The sequence below is a fragment of the Pezoporus wallicus genome, unplaced genomic scaffold (assembly GCF_028554395.1).
Source record: "Pezoporus wallicus isolate ANWC-B61680 ecotype Strahan unplaced genomic scaffold, APGP_CSIRO_Pwel_v1 contig_749, whole genome shotgun sequence".
NCBI lineage: Eukaryota > Metazoa > Chordata > Aves > Psittaciformes > Psittacidae > Pezoporus > Pezoporus wallicus.
In genome coordinates, this window is record NW_026641327.1 from 1,056,174 (window position 1) to 1,081,745 (window position 25,572).

At 41.0% G+C, this 25,572-nt stretch overlaps 1 protein-coding gene across 3 annotated transcripts in view; it reads right to left on the reverse strand.

The window, feature by feature from the left end:
• Positions 1–5,893: 5,893 nt before the first annotated feature.
• GABBR2 (gamma-aminobutyric acid type B receptor subunit 2) overlaps positions 5,894–25,572 on the reverse strand; it is a 445,865-nt gene continuing 426,186 nt past the window's right edge. For all 3 annotated transcript variants that reach the window (XM_057423018.1, XM_057423019.1, XM_057423020.1), the window contains 3 exons: positions 24,196–24,325; positions 15,200–15,317; positions 5,894–8,363 (listed from right to left, as the gene is read on the reverse strand). In XM_057423018.1, coding sequence (XP_057279001.1) covers positions 8,198–8,363; positions 15,200–15,317; positions 24,196–24,325 — 414 coding nt within the window. In that variant the 3' untranslated portion in view covers positions 5,894–8,197. The remainder of the gene's footprint in view (positions 8,364–15,199; positions 15,318–24,195; positions 24,326–25,572) is intronic.

The following is a 25,572-nucleotide window of genomic DNA, read 5'->3' on the forward strand; positions in this document are numbered from 1 at the left end:
TATTCCAGCACCCAGTAACAACTACACAAAGAATAATGGAAGTCAAAATGGTAAAGAAGTTGAAAAGATAAAAAGAGGAAAATAAAAGGAGAGGTGTTGCATTGCAAGGAAATGCTGTTTGAAGGGGGTTGGGCTGGCTGCCTAATGTCCTAGCCACTCTGCCTGCCTTGAGCACACAGGGTGCAGTAGCAGAGTCGAGCAGGCACTTGAGGATGAAGGAGAGGTTTGACCTTCTTGGTATATTTAAAAAGATTCAGAGAGTCTTTTTAAAGCAGAGAGGAGTAGTGACTCTTGCTGCCCTGAGATCAGGTTAGAATAAAATGCAAAGAAAACTTCTGTTGAGGAGAATAGATGGACATCTGATGTGACTGCGCCCATCCTGTGACAAAACAAATAACCTAATGTTCAGTGGGGGGAGATGCCTCTGGATTAATCAGTTTGCCACTCCTAATACTGGACTGCTTTGCCACAGACCAATGAAATTAATGTCTTCATATGCCTTTCCACCCTCATTACAGTTTTACTTGTCCTTAATAGGAGTACTTTTATATCAAATGGCAGTATCATAAAGAGCATAATGGGATAGGAGGAGTGGCAGTCTAACACAAAGCAAGAAAAGGTCTATGGAGAATTCAGATGTGCTAGTCTGAATTTCACAGTTAATTCATTCATCTTCAAACACTCACAAGCCAGTTTTTGTGGAGGTGAGGGCAGCTTTAATTAGCAGTGAGCAAACAGGCCCCAGAGGGTTGAGCAGTTGGGTTTGTTCTTGACTTGTGGCAACCTGAATCAGACACTGAAGGATAACCGAGAGCTGACTTTGTCCTTTAACTCAATGGTCAATTAAACCATATTTATGCAATTTTGCTTGGAAATTTTCTCATTTGATGCAGTGAAATACCTCTGAAAGTCTTGAAATGTAGCAAGTACTGTTCTTATTTGTTTACATGGATTATGCTGGAACAACTCATGCATTTTTTCCGCTTTGCTGAGCTTCACTCTCATCATAAATTGCTTATTTACGTTCAAGTGTCAGTTAATTCTTCAGGAAATAAATTCTTGGGTTTTAAAACTAAGACAAAGCAATAAAAATGGAATATTTAGTGGGTAGAGGAGGAGGGAAAAGGCTGAAAAGTCCTCAAAGAATGGGGACATTTGTTAGAGAAGTATTCCTTATTACAACAACACTATGACAGATATTCAGCTGTACTTTTAGTTGAAGGTGGAAAGTCTGTTATCACAAAGGGAAGTTCTGTGCAGGCCTCTGAAAACAGTAAAATGTGTATATATAGGGAGAGCAGTGAAATATGCTCTCTCCACACACCGTGACTAAGAGAGACCAGTTAGAAACCACATTTCTTCTGTGTGTCAGGATGATGGAGCTAGGTTTTTTTCAGTGATGTCCAGTGACAGGACAAGGGGCAATGGGTGTAAACTGGAGCACAGGAGGTTCCATGTGAACATCAGGAAAAATTTCTTTACTGTGAGAGTGACAGAGCACTGGAACAGGTTGACCAGGGGGTTGTGGAGTCTCCTACATTGGAGATATTCAAGGCCCACCTGGACAAGTTCCTGTGTGATGTACTCTAGGTTACCCTGCTCTTGCAGGAGGGTTGGACTAGATGATCTTTTGAGGTCCCCGCCAACCCTTAGGATTCTGTGATTCTGTGATTCTGTGTGAGAACCAGTTTCTCCAAGACTTTCATCAGGATTGGCAATGTATAAACTTCATGCTTCTGCAGCCCTCCAGTAATAAGGAAAGCCTGGAAATAGCTTGGGCTATTGAAGTATTGAACTGAATTTCAAACTTCGAGACTACTAGAAGTTGAGGTAAAAATTTGGGGGAAAGTTGCTCCTGTTTTAGTGACTAGCAATACTGAGGTAGTTAGTGATGGTTTTGGCTTCAGTTCTGACGATTTTAACAGCTTCATTTGTACAGCTAACTTTGTGGGATGACAGTGACTATCTTTTCCTGGGGGTGCTTATGTCTGATGCTGACATTGATGTGTCTTCCTCAGAAGTGATTGCAGCTGAATCCCTTGTTCATTTGCATCTTTACGACTCCCAGTGCATCATCTTGCACGTGTGTGTTGGTTGTTTTGATATTTTTCCCCCTTTTCTCCTATTAGCTCAGTTACTTTGCTCAAATAGTGTCTTCCAATGACCTAAGTATGAGGCAAGGCAGACTGAAGAGGGTTTCTTTCCAGTGTTGAGAATCAGGATAAGTTGCGAAGTTTAGGGAACTGTTAATTTAAAGCCTTTAACCTCAATGTCATCACCTGCCCTCTGCAGCCCTACTGTGAAGGTATTGTCCTTGTCCCCCCTGTTATTGTTAGTGTCCCTCTACTCCTCTTATCAGGGGGAGAGTGGAAGTCTTTGGAAATGTGACCGCCTTTAAGATGAGCAACTAAGACTTTGCTTCCTTTTATCTTTCTTGAGGAGAAACTGATCTATTCACAGCAATTTGCTTTTCTCAGCAGGTCCTGTGGTGGTACCTCCATCTGCAGGTGCCTCTCAGAACACTCTTGGGTGAATGGCCCTAGCACTATCTCCTGAACTGCTCAAGAGATGACTTCCACCTCTGCTGTTTTGTCTTTAGCTATATGCTTCAGACACAGCTCTAGTACGGGATAAAGTGATCAGTTTCTCAGGCTGGAGGAACAACAAGAGCTGTGCTGGTGCTGTGTTTTACAGATGTAATAAGATGTGGTGTCCAAAGTAAGAAGAAGGTTTCTCAAAAGGGATGTTTATATGTTGGGGAGGAATGCTTTCTTCTTACAAGGTTTGTACTTGTTTGTATATCCAATTGATAGCCTACTTAAGAATGTGGACTAATCATTATGTCAGCTAGCTTATTTAGTGAGGATGTGAGGTTCCTCCATCCTGTAGAAAAGATGTCTTCGTTCCTCTGTCTGCTGGGAGGAGTACCTGCTGTTTGGAAATACTTCAGTACCCTTAGCTAGGGCACAGTAGGAATCACTTGGGTAACAGTGTAGCAGAGCACTTTATGAGTACAAAGCATGTATGTATTTCCTACCTGCTCTTTTCCAGTTTTTCGTTTCTGCTTTATGCTCATTTTTCCTTAGGCTTGGACAAACAGGGGATGTTCAGCTGCAGAGGCTCAGGGGTTTGCATTGTGTGGCAGAGTGGGCCAGGGCCAAAGAACATTAGGCTTTGCGGTATATGTCCTTAGAATGGGTTTTGCTTTTAGATGGTTGACAAACTGCCAAATCAGGAGGCAGCATGGATGTCTCTGCCTTAGCCCTTATGGTGTTTTCCAGGCCATTAATGCTGGGCTGCATGCACTTGCTCAGTGTCCTGCCAGTGCTCTCTTCAACACACACACTCTGTTCTCCAGTCAAACTTGGCATAATGGATGACTTCATGTCTGTGAGGTGGTTTGCTACCAGCAGCAGCTCCTCTGCTCAAGCAGGCATCACACACTGCTGACTGCAGTAGCAGGTAGGAGGGTGTTCTAGTCTCTGAAGTGGTTACAGCTGTAGGTTGTAAATGTAGGTGATACTTCCTCAGTTTAAGTTGCACTCAGTAAGTGTGGGTACAGGGTTCTTGCTACATAACCTCTTGCCAGAAGATAAACATCCTCAGTTCCAGCCAAAGCGTGTCTTTGCGAAGTCATGAAGACGTCTGGTCTTTCTCCTGAAGCTCAAGGTCATCTGAGCTCCTTTCTGCTATGCTTCTGCTAGGGAGCCAGCTCAGAGGCTGCTTGCTGCTTGTTCCTAAAGCTGGCACTCCCACCTCCTGCTCCTGTCCTCAGATCTGTTTGACCTCTACTGAAATTAGCCTTTAAAGTTCAGTAGGTTGTTTAAATGCTTTTGTGATGTTTGGCTTTGATGGCATTAGTAGCAGCAGCTTTCCCTCGAGCGGTGAAGGACACAGCGACTGGAGATGCTTCTCCTTTCTCCTCCTACCTGCCCTTCACTCTTTTTCTTTGTTTGGCCCACTTCAGCACCCCATCGCTGTGGGATGTGTGTGTGTTTAACACGTGTAGTTTGCAAAACTGGTGGCTTAAAATGTCTGCAGGTAAGAGATGTCTGAGGCTACACTAATGTGATGGTACTGCCTGCCACCCAGGGTTGCCCTAGTGAAAAACCCAGCATGGGCTCTGTCCATCTCTTCCCCGTCTCTCCCGGTGCAGCCCCAGACCCTCTGCATTGCAGATGCTTTGCAATGTCATTTGGTGAGTAGTGATAAGCACAGTAAACTGGCAGAATCCCGATCGGCTCAAGAGGCAGTGAGCTCTTGAAAGTGCATTTGTGAATAATATTCATGCATATTAAAGTAATGGCCATAAGTACTATTCACATCTCAAGAGATGGAAAAGGCAGTCAGTAACTGAGGACCAAACTCGGATAAAAATCATAATGTTTAATCCACTGTAATAAACCTGTCAGTCTTCTCAGGCATAGAGAAGAAAATCCCCATTAAAGGAATCTGTGACAGGGAGAGTGAGTACACTGAATGGGCAGACTGGCCCATGTGGTATGAGTGCACAGTAAAGCCCTGCTGATATCCAGAGGGTGCTGTGGAAAGTGCTGAGACAGGTCTTGCTTCCAGTAGCTAAGCAAGCCTGAGCAGAAAGGGACAGAAAAAGTAATCCAGTCTTGTGGAGAACAAGAACACCATGCTGGGATTTGTAATGAACAGGCTCTGAAAAGACCAGAAAAGATTTGATAAACATTTAAGAAAAGCTGTTATATCTTTTAGAAGAAAGATAAAACTGGAAAAGTGCCTTTTTTGGTCTTCCCTCACCATCCTTGACTTAATTAATTATTTGAAAGAAGAGCTGCAACATTAGTAATCTTCCATTAATTCAATAACAGTTTTATGACTTTGAGGAAAATGTATTTGCTGTGACTGTGGAATCTCAATAGTTCAAATAAATCTGCTCCTCTGACATCTCCCTCTTATTTTTATTCCTAAGACCTCTTCAAGCAATGTCTTGCTTTGTTCTGGTTTCCTATTATTCTTGAGCAGCTCTAAGTTGTTCACATCCTCCCACAATTTCTAGTTGAATATAGGTTTCATAGGTTTCACAATAAAGTTGTCTAGATTTTTTTTTTCCCCCTTTATTGAATGAGATCTGATGTATCTGAGTTTCTCCTGCCATCTGGTACTGTGCATTGAGGGCCACAATCCATGCTGTTAACTCCTCACTGGTATTTTCTCTTTCGTTTGTGTTCTATGGGACTTATAAGCTGCATTAGAATTCTGCAGAAAACACATTTGTGGTGGCTCTGAACTCCCTCATCTTGGACTTTATGTCACTTTTTGCTGGCTTGAGAATGTTCCTGTTGAAAAGCAAACTAAAAATGCTCTTTCCTCTAGCTGGCTCATTGCACTACATTCCTACCCTCCTGTTATGCCATGCAAAAGAACCTGGTTTAGGATACAAACCCCACCACATGGATGGAGAGGTTTAGTGTTTGCCTTCATGAAACAATGATAAGAAACTTCTCATTTGCTGAAGTGTCAATTTTACTGTAGAACTAAATATTGGCACAACCAATAATTTATGTGACATAGTAAAAACTTTGTTTTTCTCCTGAATTCATACTCGCTGTTGTGCAAGAGAGAGTAGTGCAGGTATTAAGTATGGTATGGATGTAAATGTTCAGCATATGTTTCATTATTTTCCCATTTGATAAAGGGCTTAGGCTTCACTCATGAGTACAGCAGAAATTGTATTTCAGAGGAAAAGCTCATATATCTGCTTTCTCTACATGCGAGCCCTTCTGCTTTTAGGATGTGTATTTTAACTTTTTGTTACAATGTGGTGGTGTAATCAGATTCTTTCTTCTCCAGAGGGGCTTTTATATGTACATCCGTTTATATATCTACACACACATTAAAGATGGCAGCAAGTCCAAAAAGCTAGGTTTTATATATTTTATTCATAAAAACAGATTTGCAACAATTTATTAAAAATTGATCTCATGCAGTATAAGGTTATACAAGAAATTCTTCATTTACATTTTATTCTGGCAGTTCCAGTCTAGTTTAAAGCATTTGTGCACTAACATCATTGGAAAATGCCATTGGGGCACAGCCTCTTCATAAATTTACAGTACATTTTTGCTGCAGTATAAAAGAACAGAAACATTAAATAGCTATATTCACTTGGTTGGTCTTGTTATCTGCAGTAAAGTAAAAAAAAAATGTTATGGGAGAAACTACAGTATCATTGAGACAAAGAATGTACTGCATGGTTTAAACCTAATAAACGTCGCACAGTCAGTATTCACGAAGTTACAGACACACACACACACTCACCTCCAATGGTCCAATACTTCTGGTTTGTTTTTTTCCTGCTAAGTTGGAATAATATTTCTACAGAGATCTTTGTGTACACATTATATACAATATTGTAATTTTCTCTTTTTAAAAAGTAACATTCCTTTTAAAATAAACCAGGCCCTGATGATATTAATAAAGCAAGAGAATACTGTCAACACACATTGAGTGACAACGTCAGTGTTTAGTGCTTAAACAGAGTAATGAGTTCTATTTTATCTGTGTTTATACTTACATGTTTTTGTTCTAAAAGCTACAGATATTTCCATAACCTCTCTTACTGTATGTGCCAAGTGAAATATTTTGTGATGCTCCTGATTGTAAGATTTAGATACATATTCATGTTGGTTTTGGCCACTATGAGGTGTATTTTATTTTTAATGGAGATTTATGCTAACTTTTCATAGCTGTGGTTGAGTCCCTCAGCTAATGAACCTACAGCTGTGCTTCAGTCATTGCTGATTTGTAATCCTTTATAGGAATGTCATTCCAAAGGTTTGGTCTGAGGTGCACAGGCCTTGGTCAGAGAAAACTGAGAGCCCGGTGGGTGCTTCATGTGTGTTTTTCCCCCCTACTCTTAGCAAACAGCCCTGGCAGTGGGATGCCACGTTTCCAGCTGCTTGGAAAAAGAAGCTGCATGTCTGTCTCACCTGTGCCTGATGGTTTGGCTCCAGAGCTGGTCCAGACGGTATGCCACTATCGTTCATCCTAATTAATTTTGTTCAGGGGATGGAGCTAATGTATTAAAACCCATTGCTTTTTTACAGTCTTTTTAGGATTCAGATAAAATATTCTATTGGTAAATTTGATTTGTCCTCTCCATTAGCCGCTACAACTGTCACACGCAGGTACAAAGCAAACATAGTGTATATTCACATCTATGTGTTCTGCAGGCTTTGCCTGCAGCAGCAAAGTGCTGTGCCCTAAGCCCTCCCCCCAAGTCCACTAAATTAATTTTATTGTAATGTGTAACATAATTCAAACAAACTATGAAAAACAATCCATCCTGTGACATTAAGACTTTACTACCCATCTGTCCTCAGCTTCTTGAATTACCATCGCTAGGACTTTCGCTGACAGTTAAATACAGTACGGTTGGTGGTGGTTATTCTGAAATAGGTGCAGCAACTTTGCTATGAATAAAGCTGCAGATGGTCAGCAGTCACTACCATCATCCCTGAAGAAGGTTCAAGTGCTCTGCTCCCAACCAGCAGCCCTCCAGCTCAGACAGCTTGGAGCTGGAACTTCAGCCTCTGCTTGGGTTTCACCTACAGCTGCAGGTTAAGGGTGACCCTGCTCACAGCACTGCAGAGTCTCAATGACACCCGAGGAACCATTTCTCACAATCCTTTCCTATCGAACACCGTTCCTGAAATGAAAACAAGCAAGACTAACCAGTGCAGAATGCTTCCAGCGATTTAACACAACTCTTGTAAAAATGAGTGGATCTATTTCAATAAATATGGTATAGCTCAACCGTTGTATTTTCCTTACATGGATACAGTATAGAATTGCATGTTCTCAGGAGCCACATAAAGCTCAGTGACATTTGATTGTTTGTTTTGTTTTTCCCAGTGTCTTATTTGCAAAATCCATATTTCCCATCCTCCTTGTTGCTAGTAGAAATTTGGGAAGAAACGTTTTTCAGTGACTTCTATGTGAAGAAATAAAAACTCCATGAATAAGGCTACAGATCAAACTCCTTGTGTCCATCTTCTTTGCCTTCCCACACGAGTTACACGGGCACTCCTGTGATGACGGCCTCAGCGGTAGTTCCTCTGCAGTAAGAGCCAATGTTGCATGTTTGTAGCAGAGTTCTAGGTCAGATGTTTAGTCCAGTCATTGAGTACTTAAAAGCAGTTCAGGAAGCACTAATCTCCCTTTCCTACAGCCCCGAAACCATTACTCGGAAGGAGGGTGGCACGTGTCTGTGCCGGGGGCTGGCACTGGGGCTTACGCAGGGGCTGGCACAACTAGCATCAACTCCTCCTATGGATGGCAAGTAGGCGTGATGAAGAATGGGCAGCTGCAAAGACAGCCGACGCTGTATGCTGTAGGAGAGACACAGGGAGACGAGTGTTAGCCAAGAGGAAAATGTTATACATTACATGCTTGATATGTTTGCCGGGTTGCTGCAAGGGTATTTTCTGTGCCTGCTGTTGTGGTGGAAAGGGTTAATGCCAAGTGAATTACTCTCACTGCTGTTGAGTGTTATTTCCCCTTGGGGATTTTTTTACTGAAACGCTAGACATGACAAAGGAATCTAAGTTCTCAGAATCCCACAACCTTCTGAAATTCCCTGGCACTCTCAGGTTAATTGTTTGACTGCTAATACCCGAAAAAGGGAAAACCTTAAGTTTGCCCTGAGGGCATATGATTTAGCAACCCCCATAGCAAAGTGATCTCTTGCAACGGAGCCCCAGCTAACTGTGGAGACAGGCATGAGGTCATGGCTGAGTTTTAAACCATGCACCGCTTAGCACGAGGATGTTAAAATGAAGGATGGCATTTTTGCAAGTCCAGCTAAGGCAAACATAGGCATATGGATGGAGGGAATTTGGTCTGACAGCTTTTTCCAAATGGTTGCTCTTTGCAGTTTGGGTCTGTGCTTTTGAGGTGCTGGATTCTCTTGGGTTCCTGCAGTCAGTGTCATGGGACTGAGGAGCTGTCACTGTGAAAAGAGTCTAACCTGCCACCCAAACCAAAATTAAGTGTTAGGAACTCAACATTCTGTATCCACTTTTCCAAGCAGATTGACATCTTAACTGGTGAGGTTTTGTTTTGTTTGTGTTTTTTAAAAGGGATGCTAAACCATGCTCACAGCTAACCCCTCACTGTAGAAAGCGTGGTGCCATGAGACAAGGGCTGTGCTACCCCCATGATGTGGAGGTACTAGCACCTTTCGCAACATCAAAATCTACATAAGGTTTGTTAGTGCAAGAGATATTTCAGTGATTAAGATTTTATCATACCTGAACGGCTTCTGCATTTGGAAACATTCTCTCTTGAAACACAGAGGCACTTTTTAAAGCAAAACAGATGTCAAAGTGATGGAGATGAACTGAAGATTGGCTTTTTGGTTCCAGAGGAAATATGCCAGTTCAAAGCATTGTATCAGTACAATAGTTTTATATTTATCTGTTATCTGATGCAATGATTTTGCATAGACAGACTTTTATGAAAATTGTATGTTTGAAAGCTTGCCTCTGGACAGCCTTCCTGATTCAAATGACATTTAAATTTTGTTTTTTTTCTTTTGTTAGGAAGTGGAGACAGCTACCAAGGCACTACCTGGGGACCAAGCAGTATAGCTTTCAAATTCAAACAGAAAGAAATGTGGTGTTACTTCTTACTTTCTTCACTACAGACTAAAGCAGTGGAAGCAGTTGTAATCTGCCTAGCTGGGAAATTCTTTCTCATTTCCTCATCCCTCAAAAATCCCCTTTAAAAGTCTGATGAAATATTAATCCAGAGTGTTGATCATTGTAGGGCTGGCAATGCATTCCTGGGACTAAAAAAAAATAAATCTATTCATTGTTATTTTGCTACTGTTACTGACTCTTCCTGGTGCTATCAATGAAATCATGCCTCGTTCCCAAGGAGTGCAGAAGTGGCAGGGCTAGCTGCTTCCATGTGCTGCATCCTTATGAGTCTACACTGCAGATTGTCATTCTGTCTCTTGTTGCAGGGTCAAATGCAGAATTGCTCATGCTTACTTTCCCACCAGTGGAAATGCTTTCTTTGTTCAACTGTTACAGACTTCTCATTAAAAAGCTTTTTGAAAATATTCCAAGAGAATCCAGTTGCATAATCAAGTGAATGGGATTTTTTTCACTCATTTAAGTATTAGCCATACCATGAACAAAGCATGTTTATTTGGCTATGCCGATGGTGGCTGCAGTGGGTAGCAAATTTTGTTTTAACTGCACTTAAAGTTTACTGTCACTTGAAAGCTTTGTTCCTGGAAATTGAAGCTGAGGAGTGTAGCCTGAAGACTTGCACACAATTAAGAATTTAGGCAAAACTTTTAGGAGGGAGCACAAAACAAAACAAAAAAGTAACAAAATCCAAACAAACCTGCTATTTTCTCCTTAAGCAAAAGTAAATCTTGTACCTCGCCTCACTCTGTAGGGTGTTTTTCATTCAATATCAGTGTTTTTTCTCTTCATCCACCCCTGCCACATTTTGTCAGTGCATTTGGGGCAACCTCTGGTATCAACTATTGGCCAGGGGATGAAGGGATTTAGAGTACCCCGAGGAGAAGGACTGGAGGGTACTGGTGGATGAAAGATTTGTCATGAGCCGGCAGCGTCCCAGAAGGCCAGTTGTATCTTGGGCTACATCCAAAGAAGTGCATCTATCGGGTGAAGAGAGGTGATTCTCCCCCTCTATTCTGCTCTGGCGAGACCCCACCTGGAGTACTGTGGGCAACTTTGGAGTCCTCAGCATAGGAAAGATATGGACTTGTTGGAGAGGGTTCAGAGGAGGGCCACAAAAATGGTCAGAGGGCTGGAGCACCTCTCCTATGAAGACAGGCTGAGAGAGTTGGGCTTGTTCAGCCTGGAGAAGGCTCTGGGGAGACCTTACAGCAGTATCCCAGTACCTGGTGGGGGCTTATAAGATGGATGGGGAGGGACATTTTAGTAGAGTCTGTTGCAGTAGACAAGGGGTAATAGTTTTAAACTAAAAGAGGGTAGGTTTAGACTAGATATAAGGAAGAAATCTTTTACAATGATGGTGGTGAAACACTGGAACATGTTGCTCAGAGAGGCAGCAGATGCCCCTTCCCTGGATGTGTTCAAAGCCAGGTTGGATGGGGCCATGAGCAACCTGATCTATCTGAAGATGTCCCTGCTCACTATAGAGAGTTTGGAATGATTGGTCCCTTTCGACTCATACAACTCCATGATTCTATGAATTTGTTTCAAGTCCATACAATATAGATGTGTCAAAGCATATATATGGTCAAGTATGTTGAGGACGGAATGGTTAGTATTGCTGGTTTTAGAATCGGGATAAAAGACAACTGCTGAAGAAGATGGAAAGGTGGTGCCACATACAGAGCAGCCACTCATCCGGGTATTGTGTTAGAATAGGGCATATATCCTCAGGTCTGTACAAAAATGCCATTTATTAGGGATAAACAAAATCAAGTCAAAGCTTGACTTTCAATGTCAGTGCTCATAGGAACACAATGCAATGGACATGGGAATACATGATTCTACATCGCAAGTAGAGGTATTTGAAAAACATTTTAGTTCTGCTACAGAAAACCACTGATGGGATCCATTGGTAAGTGGGGGGGGACTGAAACAACTGCATTACAGTCAAATATCTCAAGATGTGCAGGAGTGCTTAAACTGTGTCTAAACTTTCAGAGATCATTTCAGTTGATTCTTCAGCCCATTAATGGAGAAGTTCTAAAAGACTACAACAAAGCAAGATGTACTAGCAAGTAAACTAGTAATTCTATATCCACTTTATTTTAATGACAGATTGAGTAGGATAGACTAACATGAACCACTGTCAGGGAAGAAACTGAATAATAGAAGCATGTTCATGCTGAGACATATGACTGTCATGCAAGAATAGAGTCATAACGTCTTTTGATGAGAGTTTTTGGTTACTATAATTGACATAAATAGCTCCAGCAAGGTATTTTACTGTCTTTTTAAATGCTGCTAAAAGAAGACCTTTAACTCAGAAAAATAAAAAATCAAGTCGGTTTCTATTATAATGGTTACAAAGTGATAAGCTGCTTTGAAGGTTACAAAAATGACCACATAAAGGAAATAGTCTATCAAAATGGCAGGTTTTAGCGGGGTCCTGCAGAAATCTATCATCACCTTTACTCAGAAATGTGAAAAACTGTTACATATTGTTGCGCTTAAAAAAAGAACAGTATAAATTTTAATGGTGCCGAAACCTAATTCACCAAACTTAGGTCACTGATGAGATAACATGCAGGAATGAAGATGCATAGAAGAAAGTCTTTCAGGTCATGGAAGATATCCCATTGAATGTATTCATGTAGCCATCTTACAGATAAGCTGTGTGTGATCTAAGATGTGATCTTTAGATAAGTAAGCAGGACTGCCAGCAAAAAAGTGTTGACTTTGTGTAAGAGACACCCCAGCCTACTGGGAAATGAATGATTATATGTATTCTAAACTGGTTCAAGCTGCTCTCTAGACTTGAGATGAACTGGCATGGTGCTGCTTCCATCCATGCAGCTAAGCTCCCCCAGACAGGGCTTCTGAATACCAGATTGGGCCTGAGCATTACCCAGGAGAGCCCAAGTCGGTACAACTGTGCTAGGCAGTATGCTAACAAGCACCATGGAAAATCAAAGTGCAGGGCTCGAGCCTGTGCACCAACACTGCTTTGCCTACCAGAGGAAGTGTTAATTTACACTGTGTAGTTGGTGTGAACAGGAGAAAAAACAGCCAGCCCCAGCTTTTCACTCCTCATATCTGATAGTCTGACTTGGGTACGGCATATTTTACATCGCACATGGATAACCTACTGGGTCCTGCCCAGCAGGAAAGGGAGCAAGAGGCAAAGGGAATTGTGAATCATCTATAGTCATCCTCTGAGGCTGTCTTACCATCATACAGACTGCACTTTTCTTAGGTCAGGGTTCTAAATCTGAGCCAAGCACAAACCAAATGTTTTTCACATTCTGACTGAGATGACTACAAGGGCATGTAGTGGTAGGACAAGGGGGAATGGCTTTAAACTGAAAGAGGGTAGAGTTAGGTAAGTTATTAGGTAAGTTGTTTAAGTCCCCCCTCCTCCCCGATGCCAATGAGTTTCATCAGTGTTTTTTTTTTGTAGCAGAAAATAAATGTATTTCAAATATCTTTGCCCTTGATATAGGATCATGTGTTCCCATGTGCATGGCCTATGCATGCAGTGAAATGAGAGAGAAAGCACAAACTAAAGCTTGTCTTTAACTTCTTTCCTCTGTGTTTGTTTGTTTCCTGACAAAAATGTTATATTTAATAGCCATGGAAGGACAGAGATGCTGCCAGAGAAGTTGAAAATATGCCCACGGGAGCAGGACAATATTCTTAAAGATCACGAAGTTTGCAAAGAGGCAACCTCTTGTCAAAGAGGGGGAATCACAAAACCCTAGTCTTGAAGATGGCTACAGTTCTCCCCTCTGGCAGTTCCACTGTGGCTGTGTGGTGTGGCTGTGGTATCCAAAGTACCAGCTCATCCTCAGGGGAGATACTAACCCTTGGACCTGGCACAGTCACAGCTGTGCAAGTGCTGAATGACACAGTTTTGATTTAGAGGACTTTATTAATTGCTTTCCACAAATGTAAGTGATCGTTCAGATTTGTACTGACTTGCTCTTTAAGACCTTTAGGAAATCTCAGTTTTCTCATCAGTTACCACTAGCCTAGAGGAAGTTCTGTCATTGGTAAATGCTGTTTTGTTTGTTTTTTTTTTTTTCCCTGTATTAAATCTGTATTGGGACAACTGAACTATCTAAGTGTCTGTGTTTTTCTTAGCATCTCTCTTAATGTAAGAGGGCCATGGGCGGAAGAGGCTGCATTCACACTACATTATTTCTGACAAATGGTGCTGCAAAAAGACAGACCTCTAATAGCTATGCATTAAAGCACTCTGCTGACCCCATAAAGTCACGAGAGCTTTCTCCGTGAGAGCCCTGGTTCTGTGAAATAACCAGTTATTTCAGACAGTGGGGCCTCTTTTTTTTTGGTGCATAAGTGTGTACTTGTGTGTGTATTAGATCTCGTGCATGTTTGGATTAGGGATAATTTTGAGTGCAAGCACAAAGTGAGAAATCCATGTGTTTTTCTGCATCAGGTAGTACAAGGCAGTAACTGCTATCTGCAATCAGGTTTGCTGTCACTAATGTAACACGTGACTCAGCCTAGTAATTTCTTTAATTTATTGTGTTTTTAAATTAATTTTTAAGTTGCCTGTGTACAAAACAGGAGTCTGACATCCGTTAGCCCAGAACCTGATAAAGTGGTGCCTGTGTAACTAGGCTGCCATGGAGAAATGGCTGATCCAAGGACAAATGAGCATGGTGCTTCCCTGAGCTCTGGCTCACAGAAGGCCCTATTGAGCTGGAGGAGGGTAGTATGTGATTTGATTGTCTAGGTTCCTGGAGAGAAAAGCTGATACTGTAAGACTCTTTTCCCTTTATGAAACTAGCAAGTCCTTTGTGCCATCCTCTCCTTGTAGCCGCAGCATTGTTTCTAAGGGAAACTACTTGGTGCAGGATTTCCTGTGCCAAAACTCAGGACCAGCTGCTATGGCAACATTGAAAAGCCCTCAGACTGTTTTTATTTCTCAGATAGTTTAAGATTGAAAGAGAACAAAATGGCTATGTACACCATGAACTCCTCTAGCTGGTGTGTGAAAGAACTTGAAATTTTGATAATAGCCATGGCACGTGTGTGCACGTATCTTTAGACATCGTGTTATGGATGTTTCTAACAAGAGAAAAGAATTTGCTAGTCTGCCTTTGGGGCACCTTAGGATCTAGTGCCCTTGATGTCTTTTACATTTGGTGGGGATGGTAACCTGATGGCATGGAGGCATCACAGTACAACACTGGTGCCACAGAAGTTGCCATTCACTTCTGTTGCTGATGGGCCAGGCTTTCTCTGTAGCTGGTGCTGACTGAAAAGATTTACAGTGAAGGTCTTCCCATAAAAATTCATGAAAGAGTAATATGGGGTTTGATGAAATGTCATAATTTAAATTAACATCAGCAAGACAAATGGTGTCCAGGATGGATTTTATGGCTAAAACAGCAGAAAGTGCACATGTCCAAGCACATGTATGGTGACATTCTGAGAAAGGAGTGCCTCTTCTGTACCAGTATGGAATGGTGTATACTTACTGTTCTGGAGAGTTGATGTCTTCTATAGGATCTTTGCTTGTTCTGGAAGGGTCTGATGAGCCCCATTGTGCTGGTGGATTTTGATCAAGATGGTTTTTCAAAATGGCTTTCTCACCATCTGGATGGACAACACATTCAATTTTACCTTACTGTGACTGAGTGACACCATTTTTAAATTGCTTCATCTCAAAATTTCCCAGATGTTAATAATGCCATGAAATAAACTCTTTATGCCTATATTCCAATACAGAGTCAGGTTTCCCTGTGAGTCTTTGGTACTCTTATGTTTTTGATGTTCTCCTTCATAGGAACTACCAGGGGAAACAGAAAAAGGACAAAACCTTTTTTTCCCTTTATTTGCTCTCCCCCTGCCCACTTCAAAAAGACCAAACACAAACCAGACCTTGTTGCTCATCTCTGTGTAGTTCTATCATGCTTTCTCACCCATTCAAGGTTATGTAAAAAATTAATGTAACTGCGGCATCATATTAACTTGCACTCAAACACTGTTACCTTTTCTGATGAAAAAAAACAACTTATTTTAGTGTTTTCCTAGAAAAACTACAATCCCATTGATGTGTAAAACCTTGGTACTCTTGCAATCTCATATGCATTTAAGTGCCATCTTTTAACTATCTGTTATCATTTAGCGTGGAAATATGACTCATATCAGTCGCACTGGTCCATAGGCTGCCTGCAGGAAGGACAGCTAGTGATTTCATTAAGCTTTCTCCTGCTGCTCTCATTTCTGCATACTGATAATACAGAAGATAATAATTTTCCCTGTAGGTAGCTTCACTTGTTTCCCCTGGGTGTCCCAGGAGTCTCAGGCTAGCTGCGCTGAAGCCTGAGGCATTGGTCCCCCTGGAAAACGTGGACGAACGCAGCCCTTTTAAGAAGTCCATCTTCACCGGGGATCCCTTCTGTTCCTGCCTGCTTTTCCAAAGTCTCCTCCTGTGTTAAGCCAAATAAAGTCATGTGGAAAACATCCGAGTAATGAGGACAGTGCACAGTTTTCATAAATAATTACAAAGCAGCTCCAAATCCATCACAGGCAGTTGTTTGCCACACACACAAAGAAACAGTGATTGCTGCAGGCACTGAGGCAGCATGGATGAGGACTTGAAGGTAAATTCCTGAAAAGGACACCGGAGGATTTGAATGCAAAAAATGGGTATAAGGAGGAAAAGACAGAAAATAGCTTTGAGAAAATGAAAATAGCACAAAAAAAACCCAGTATGCATTGAAGGCTTAAGCTGATTTTCTGTTCTACTAATGCTTAGAAGCCTCAAATAATGCTTAGGTCCCAGCATGCTAGGAATATGTACGTTATCAACAAGCACTGGTGGGACAAAACAAGCAGTAGAAACAAAGAACAAGGAAAGAAGCTGGAAGCAGAAACAGAAATGTTTTGAGGGCAAACTCCAATATGTATAATTGCCCTCCCAGCATGGTCATCCCTGGCATTATTTTGTAGTGCTCACTTTCTGCTGTGAAAAATCTAACAGGCAGCCTGGAAATAAGTAAACAGGTGAGGATGCAAAAATGTGCAGGCATGGGGATGCCTATAGCTCAGAAGAGCAGGAGGAATTATTTTTCACTTATGTTGCATGGAAATGAAGGGTCTGAGAAAGGAGGCCTCCAAAATACATGAAGCTTCTTCTGTTGGGGCAAGAAAATGTCAGTAAAAGAGAGAGAAGGAATTCAGTTGTAGCATGAAGAGTGCTTAAAAAGATGATATGACAGGATTCAGTGGTGGTTTAGATGTGAAGGGAGGACAGCAAAGTGTCAAACCTGACAGTGGCTAACATAAGCAAGTCTATCATCTCAGGGCAGCCTGAAGTTTGCTGGTGTGGCATTTGCTGTCACAAGATTTCAGTTTTTATTTTCCATATATCACATTTCTATGTATATTAAGCTTGACATTTGCATAAAATCCTTGTGATGTCTATAAACAGACACATAGAAATGAACACTTTTTACTTCCATGATTAAAAACAACATTCAGTCCTGAGCTGAACTAAACTGACAACGAAAAATGCTGACTTTATGATACAAACTAAAATTGAAATTTGAGTAATCCTTGTTATTAGGAATGGAAATGTATATTATTTAACTATTTTAGGGTTCCAACTCCTTTGGCCAAGATAAGCAATTTAATCTTTTGCAAAGCCACTGAGGATACAAATCTTCATCCAATGACTGGAATATGCAACTGTGGGGCTTCGGGAGTATGTTATTTCATATCTGCATTGTACGCCCCTAAAGGGGTTTCTTTATGCTGAGAGAGAGAGAAGGAGGTGGTCCCTGTCAAAAAGGTGGGGGATTTAGTTTAAAGTAGAGCAGTAATCATATATTCTCTGCCTACTCACCCCTCAACACCAACTGCCCATATATCACTGTGTGTTATTCTTAATAGGCCCTTTCCTACCACTCTTGCAGATGACTCTCCCTTAATATACTGCATAAGTTTCTGTATGTAAAATTACTATATACAAGTTTTAATGTATATGTATAAAATACAGACAAAATCCACATAAAACCTGCCACAATGTTGAGATTTTTTTTTTTCTTTTCCCTCTGCTTCTTTCAAAATACAAAAAATCTGGGCAATTCTTATTTGTTAAGCTTTTTGGGAGAGGAGTTGTTAGATTTTTATTCCGCAGCTATGGAAACAAGAATATCTTTCTTTTCCCTTTTTCTGTTTTTCATTTACCTTTCATTTAAATAATGAAGAACAAAATTCTCACTTAGTCATAAGCTTTCAGGAGCCGGAGCTTAAAGAAAAAACACTATAACCATATGCACTTCAAAAACTTCAGGAAACTGATTTTATATACACGAACAACTGAAAGAAAATAAATTAAGGGTAACGGTAAACATTTGAGTTCCCAGCTTCCCCTGGAAAGTTTAGCACTGCTTTTGGCACTTCCACATCTTTTTTTCCTCTGTCCATTAAGTATGCCCCTTGAAAAATGATCTTTGTTCTTAGGCTAGTGTCTGCCACTATAGATGCCGCTGAACAAGTTGCACTGGGATGATCTAACTCCCTTCAAAATTGAATTTACATTAGCCAGAAGCACTTTCTAAGTAATTTTCACCTTCATAGATCTCAATCCGGAACTCAGAAGTCTAGATAAGTGATGTTTGAGCATTTTCTATTTGGAAAACTGTTGGGAAAAGAAGGCAAAGGGGTCTCAAAGGCCTTGCATGACACTCACTGATGGGTTCATTAGAAAACAAAACCTGCTGCCCAATTGTCAGTTAGAGCCAGAAGGCTTTGGCTCAGGACCTTTGCCTACCTGCAGCAGAGAAACAATTTCCAATTACAAAGCTCTGAGCTGAAAGAGCACATCTGATGCTGGCTGTGGGGAGGCTCAGTGAGGAGGTCACTGTTCCCAGCTGCTTGCCTCTCCCTCTGCCAGGGGTGATGCTCCTTTCAGACCTGCTGTAGGTATAATCACCCTGCAACCTGGTGCTGTCAAAATTACCTGGGCTGGCTCAAATGCACTGTGCATTTTAACACCTCTTCAGCTGCAGGCAGAAAACACCAGGTGACTACCGCTGCTGCTATTTCTTCCTAGATTCTAGAAACTATTTCTTTAACTAGAAGTGTGTTTTGTTGCTGTTTGTGCACTGCAGCTTTATTAAACATCTTCATCATTACACTTTATTGGCAATATTCCTCCCATGGCTTACAACTGGATGGCAGAACTCCTTTTTGCCCTGCATCCTTCAATTCCACTGTTGTTTTTTCTCTGCTAGAAAGCATATTTTATGCTCCACAAAGAAGCAAATGTGGTTTAATAATGGGTTATAAGAGGTGGCAGAGATAACCTTGCTGATTTACTCAAGAACTCTGGAAACTTTAAAGCTAGAGGCAGATTGTTAAAATCTGCTGTAATTTTTCACAGTTCTGTTTGGACTGGGAAACATGACTAGCCAGGCAAAATTAAAATGAAAGGAAAGACTGAAAGGATCACATTGTCTGATGGGTATTATCAGAAAAAGTCTCCTGAACTAAGCTCACAGCACCGGGCAGTCTAAATCGTGACATCTGGTGGGTATGTTTTGAAAGGAAGAGTTTTTGAAAGAAAAACCAGCGAGATTGTCCTCTGATTTATACTACTTTAAATCAGAAGAAACTCCCTGTACTACAGATTTATTCTGTGCAAGGAAGGGCAGGCACTGAACCTCTGGTAGTTTGGTTTCCCTGTTGAAATAGAAACAAGCTCCAATTTCAGGTTTGGAATCCATTTGCTAGGCTTCATAGAAACTAGTGTACGTATCTCTATATATTTCTATATACAAGGCATATAATGAACTATATCCATTCCTTAAAACAGTGTTCCTTGAAAGGAGTTATTTCTGAAAGCCTTTCCTTTGAATCTGTGGTTTCAATCTAAGGGTTAATGCTTTAATCACACTAACTTCATGGAAGTAATATTTCTCCCCTCTGTCACAGATGAACTCTGTTTTGCTTGACGTTTATGAGCAACATGCCTTTGAAATCTGTTTTCCTTTAAGCTGCTTTTCCATGGGGAAAAACTAACACTAGAAAACATTGGAGTGGGGTGACAACTGACAGTATGTAGGCATATCTGACATGTAAATGAATGCTCCCGGTCCATTTACAGCAATGAGTAAAGGCTGTTTTCAGGCTCAGAACAGAAAAAGCTTTCTGAACAAGCAAGGGTGCCTGCAGAAAGAGAACCTGAGAAAACGGTTTGTCCATAAGTGGGGACTATTGCAAGGCTGCCTCTTGTTTCTTATGTACTTTCCATAGGATGGTTGTCATTCTTGAATTTCTCTAATGCGCTACTCTGAAATGTCCTGTCAAAGGTAGAAATAAATGGAGATTCTTCTGCAGGATTTCTTCTGAGCTTGGCTTTATATGAACCCCTTGCAATCTATGAATCATTCATGCAGAAATAATTTCATATAATAAAATGTCAAATAGAAGTCAAATGGAATAAGATTGTACGATTCCAAGCATAGCAAAATTATCCAACATGTCTCTACCCCCCCGCCCCACAACCATACAGGAAATTCTCTCTGTATTTTTTCAACTCTTATTTCTGCAAGGACTTGCACAGTGGAAATAACTTCTACCTTCACAAAGTCTCTCCTGCTTCTGGCACACCAGCTACATGAGTACAGGGAGCCCTTTTGGGAAGCTCTGGTTTGTGCCCGTGCCAGGGCATTTCTTCCCTGGAGCTGTGCAGCACAACCTTCCTCTTTACACAGCATCACAGTTACAAGCATTTGTCCTCCTTTTTCCAAATGTCAGCCTGGAAAACTCAGCCGTGTCTCCAAGCTTGGCTCTTTTTGCTGAACGGCACTGCCAGTAACAGAACTGCCCGAACCAAGTGTTGGTCTCACCCACAGCCCATTCCTGCCTCAAACCCAGGCTGTAATGCAGCCCTGCTGCTCCAGCAAGGCAACCAGATCCCGCAAATGCCAGGGGAGAAGTTCATGTTGCACTGCGCACAGAGCTGAGGTCACTAGCAGACACAGTGACTTAAAATCATCTGCAGAATGTATTAGAAGTTAGAGGGATGCTCTTTTAAATTCAGCTGAGGAAACCACTTGATTGAGGTCCCAGAGATGCAGTCCATGGAGCTCGTTGGGAACTGCTTGACCACACAAAGTTGTCCAGCAGTGCAGACAAAAAGCCTGCATTAAAAAGTAAGCAATCAAACCATAAGCTACAAGCCGCATTTTCCTAATTGCTTTTCTTACATAGCCAATTGTTATAGATGTCTCAGGGACATTAGAGGTTTGTGAACAAGAGATGAGTGATTCTGATAATATCTGTCTTTAAATGAGATCTACTGGAATGAGCCATAAAGAAGTCCCTGTGTTGGCAAAGACCTCCTGGGCTACACCAGGAGCTGTTGCTGTTAATAACTAATCAGGAATCCTGAAGTTAGGAAACCTTGCCTGAGGTCAGGCAGTTATAGGAGTAAACAGCTGTGTCTGCCTATTTTGGTTAAAGTAATTTAAATTTTGTATCCTAAGTCCATATTTGATGCAAAGAAGGGTGGTGGGGAAGAAAGGGGAAAAATTCAAATAACTTCTTTTGGCACTTGGCTATAGAAGTTAGTAATTTTAACTCAGGACAATTTTTACAGATGAGAAACCCACTGAAGTGTACTATGACATTAAAGTTTTATTAGGACTTTTTTGAGATGCATTGCATAAGTCCTGTGTTATTATCAGTTCTCTGAATTGCAGTGAATTTGCGCAAGCAATAACAATGGAATACACTACATGAAATTCTCCCTATGAACTCCTTAAGAACAGCAAGACATTTTATAAAGGAGACTGACAGGATTCAGCCATGTCCACAGTGCCAATGTGGCAAACGATCTGCTACGTTTTTTAGCTCCAAGTCAGCTGCTATTTTTAACATCTCTCTTCTCTATCCTACTCCCACTCTCTCAGCTCACGTTTTTTTTACGATGTCCAAGGTAGGCACAAACCTTGTCATCACCTTAAAAACACTGGACTGGCTTCCTCAGGTGCACGGTGGAGGTGAGAGACATGGTCACTTCCAGAGGTCATGCTAATTATTCACAGTTCCAAAGCTTTGCTCAAGTACCATCAAGGATGCATAATTTCAAGGTTCTGTACTTTCATTTACAGGAAGTTAGTTACATGAAATGCATAGCTACAGAAAACATAGTTATGTCAGTCAGAGTTAGCTTTCCTATAGCCGTAAGGGCCAGAATTTTTTTAAGTACCATTTATGTGATGTCTGTTTGCATCTGCACAGTAGCAGCAGTGAGTCAGCAGCATGAATTCTCCAAAGCCTTGTTATTTTGATTGGAATGGCAAATTTAAATTAAGCACAGAGGTTGACTATTGGGAATGGATGCAGTGAGAGGAATAGCAGATTCAGACATGTAGCTAAAGGACAGGAAAATAAGGAAACAGAGAGAACATGAGGCAGAAGAAATGGAGAGACAGGAAAAGGCTAGCAAGGGTTGTGGACATGGTGGCTCAGAGCCTGGAAGTATGAATATTTAATGTCACTTGAGTCAGGATCAGGATACTTCATAATACTCATGCTTGGGGCATTCACCACCCAGTGTGGGACCAAGATTCAACTACTTGCTGCAAATTTGGATCCAGGTTCTTCCTCATTCCAAGAAGAATAGATGCTCTAACCTGTCCAGTATAAAGAGGGCCAAGGAAAAAAGTCCTTCTTTACCTCCCTCTTTTGTGTGGAGCTTTATGTAGTAGGTCCATTCAGAAAACTGTGCCCAGTGATTTCAGCATGCAGAATATCTACCCTATAAATCCTGATAATACACAGTTGCAAGCTACTCCGTACATTAGGGCTTAGTACTTACAGGTGATTTTAAATATATACCTCACAGCAGAAATGTAGAATTTGGGGAACTGTACTGGGGGAAATTAGGAACACGGACAACCTGGGATTCTGCTGCTTAAAGCAGCAGTTAGGCATCAATGTCTTTTGTAGATATAGCCACAAGTGAGTGCAGAAAGGTTATATTTTCTCCTTGATTTCTTTGCCAGCATCCTACTGCTAATGGAGTGCAACCTGCTGTGGGAAGCATCCCATCCTAAATTTATACTCGTTGTATCTCTTGAGAATCATTTTTGTTTCTCCAACCCAAACTCAGATGGGCATTTGGCACAATGTACTGCATCTTTTCTGCTTGAAACATTATTCATGATTTATCATTTTTCCTGGAGCATCTGACATGAGTGGAACATTCTATGTGTTCCTTTCAAACACTTGGTAAAACTGCCTCATCCCACTCACTGATGTTAGTTCTTGCTGCTGATCTCAGCCCAATAATCACACGCCTCCAGCAGCTATTTACGTTTTCCTTTTCCTCCTTTCCCCCCTTCTGTTTTTTAATTTTAAAAAGGACACTGGGAACTCTATGGAGCGCTTCCTTTTTCTTTTTTTTTTTCCTCACAAGTTACACAACCAATTGTATACCCAGGCTGAAACAAAAGGCGCATGAAAAAGCAACCTTATCCAACCAAAACGTCAATAGGCTTCAAAAGCGTATGTGAACCATTACTGTTGTTCTAAAATTATTCTTCAACAACTATATTTACAGGAGGAACTTCTGTTCCACTTAACCAAGCTTATGCTGCCACATCAACAGGAAGCCTAAGCCTCTCATTGCAGCAAACATGTAAGTCTGCGACTTCCCAACACAGGGCAACTAGTTTTTCACACACTATAGTAATTTTCATCTGTAAAAAGTCATTTGCCAAAAGTCACAAAGTAGATACATTCTAGAGTCAGAAATGGAAGCTGGGTGTCCCGACTTCCACTTTATTGCATTATGAACCAGATCTTATTGCTTCCCAAAAGCAAAATAGCCTTAATGGAAGCAATTTTTTCACATGTATTTCTTTAGGGAGCAATGCAAGAGACACAGTAGAAACAACTTAGGAATATTACAGTCATCATGAAATCCTTTTGTATCAGTTCCTAGGGAAGAATTTTCATACATGAGTGCCTTCAATTCTCCATTTAGAGTCCAAACCATCACTGAAATATTTACATGCTTCTCTTCTATGTGCTTGTTAGCAGCGCCCAAAAGCAGGATTTGAGCGCCCTACTCAGACAAACACATATTAAACTGGGCTTCCTACTGCTGAAGGCTGGCTTGATTAACTCTCACAAGATCTGAAACATTCTGTGACTTTCCTCCCTCCAGGCAGCAAAGAAAACTTGACTTCTGAACACAAGTACACTTTTGTAAGTTTTCCACTTTACCATGTGTATTACACACACAGGGCATACAATAGAAGAAAACATACAGAGAAATAACCACTCAGTGGGTACCATATAGCTTATTATGTGAATCTGCATGCTTTCTGCAACACAATCAAGATATTTAGAGCTCTGGCTCTTACCAAGGTCTGAGTGCTCAGGAACCAATCCAATGAAACTGCTATTCAAAATCTGGGTGGGTTAAGCTACTAACGGATTTTACTCTCACCTTTACTGTCTGTAAAGTTCCGTATACTAAGAATGTCATTAAGATCTTGATAGTGGTTCTGCTTAATGTATGTTGTTTTCTCAGGAGTGTCCTGGAGTTGCATTGTGACCTCTTCCAAGTCTTTGTCCAGCTGCAAAAGAGAAAGAATATGAATCCCTAAAAATCCAAGTCTACATTTCAGGTATCTGCAATGACTTCGTGGCTTTCTGTAATTAGACTAGAAGACAGGTGGCAATGCAATTTCCACCCTGTGCCAAATACACCTTTCTTACAGCACTACAACACTACTTCTATAAATCATATTACAACTAACAAGATGAATTCAGCTGTGATATTGCACACCGGACATGAGAAGAATAAGCTTCAGTAGTTGAAAGTTTAAGCAATTCAGATATACTGAAGAATGAGAAAGAAATGGGCATTAGAAAGCCCAGACTGAAAACCTCTCAACTATCTATTATTTATGAGTACAAATGCAGCATGCATAGATATAACCATTTTGTTGAGTCAAATTATTGATCATACAGGAGAATATAAGTGAAGTACAGCATCAGGGGCATGTCCAGCCATGTGAGTGACTGCAGTCAACTCTACAGGAATATTTTGTTTTCCTAAAGATTTATTTTTACTCCTTTTACCTTAGAGAGACAGAGTCCTGTTAGACTTCTTTTACTTGTGCCACTGTGTGTGTGAAATTTTGAAGAAAATCCAACTCAGAGTTTTAGTTTTTGATTTAAAAACTACCCCATGTTTTATATGTTGTGTCTTAAACCGTGTTATCTGATAGTTAGCACTAAACTGCTGTTGCAAGCATAATTTTAAAAGACTTAAAAAAATGGAAATAAGGTGTGGAGGAAGAAACAAAAAAGGCTAACTGGTATTCAGTTGGCTACAGCTCTGGTAGAAAATAAGTAGGTACAAGTATCATAATGGTGTTTTGGGATGCTCTCTGTGAACACTTGTACAGGATGTGGTGTTCAGAGTATATCTCACTCACTACTGGCTTATCTGAATTTTAAAAATGCTGAATTTAAATTTACACTGATTCCTTATGGAACTGGGACATAGCAACTCAAGGTAGATAAGCCAGAGATGTAGCTGCCAGCCCGCAGTAAGGCATGCTTCAAATCCCCTTGACAATGAAACGCTTATTTGGACCTACTGGTGCTGGGTATTTAATCTATTTAAGCAAAGTCTAAAAAGATCCGTAGTGCACTAATATGGTTCAGTTGACCTGACCAGACTTACCTGTGAGCCTTGCAAGGCACAGGCTGAGATCTTGTGAGTTAGGAGACTTAGTAGCAAAAATAAACCAGTAGGGTAAAGAAAGTGAAATAGTCAGTAGCCAGCTGAGCCTTCATTAAAAACTGCAAGGCT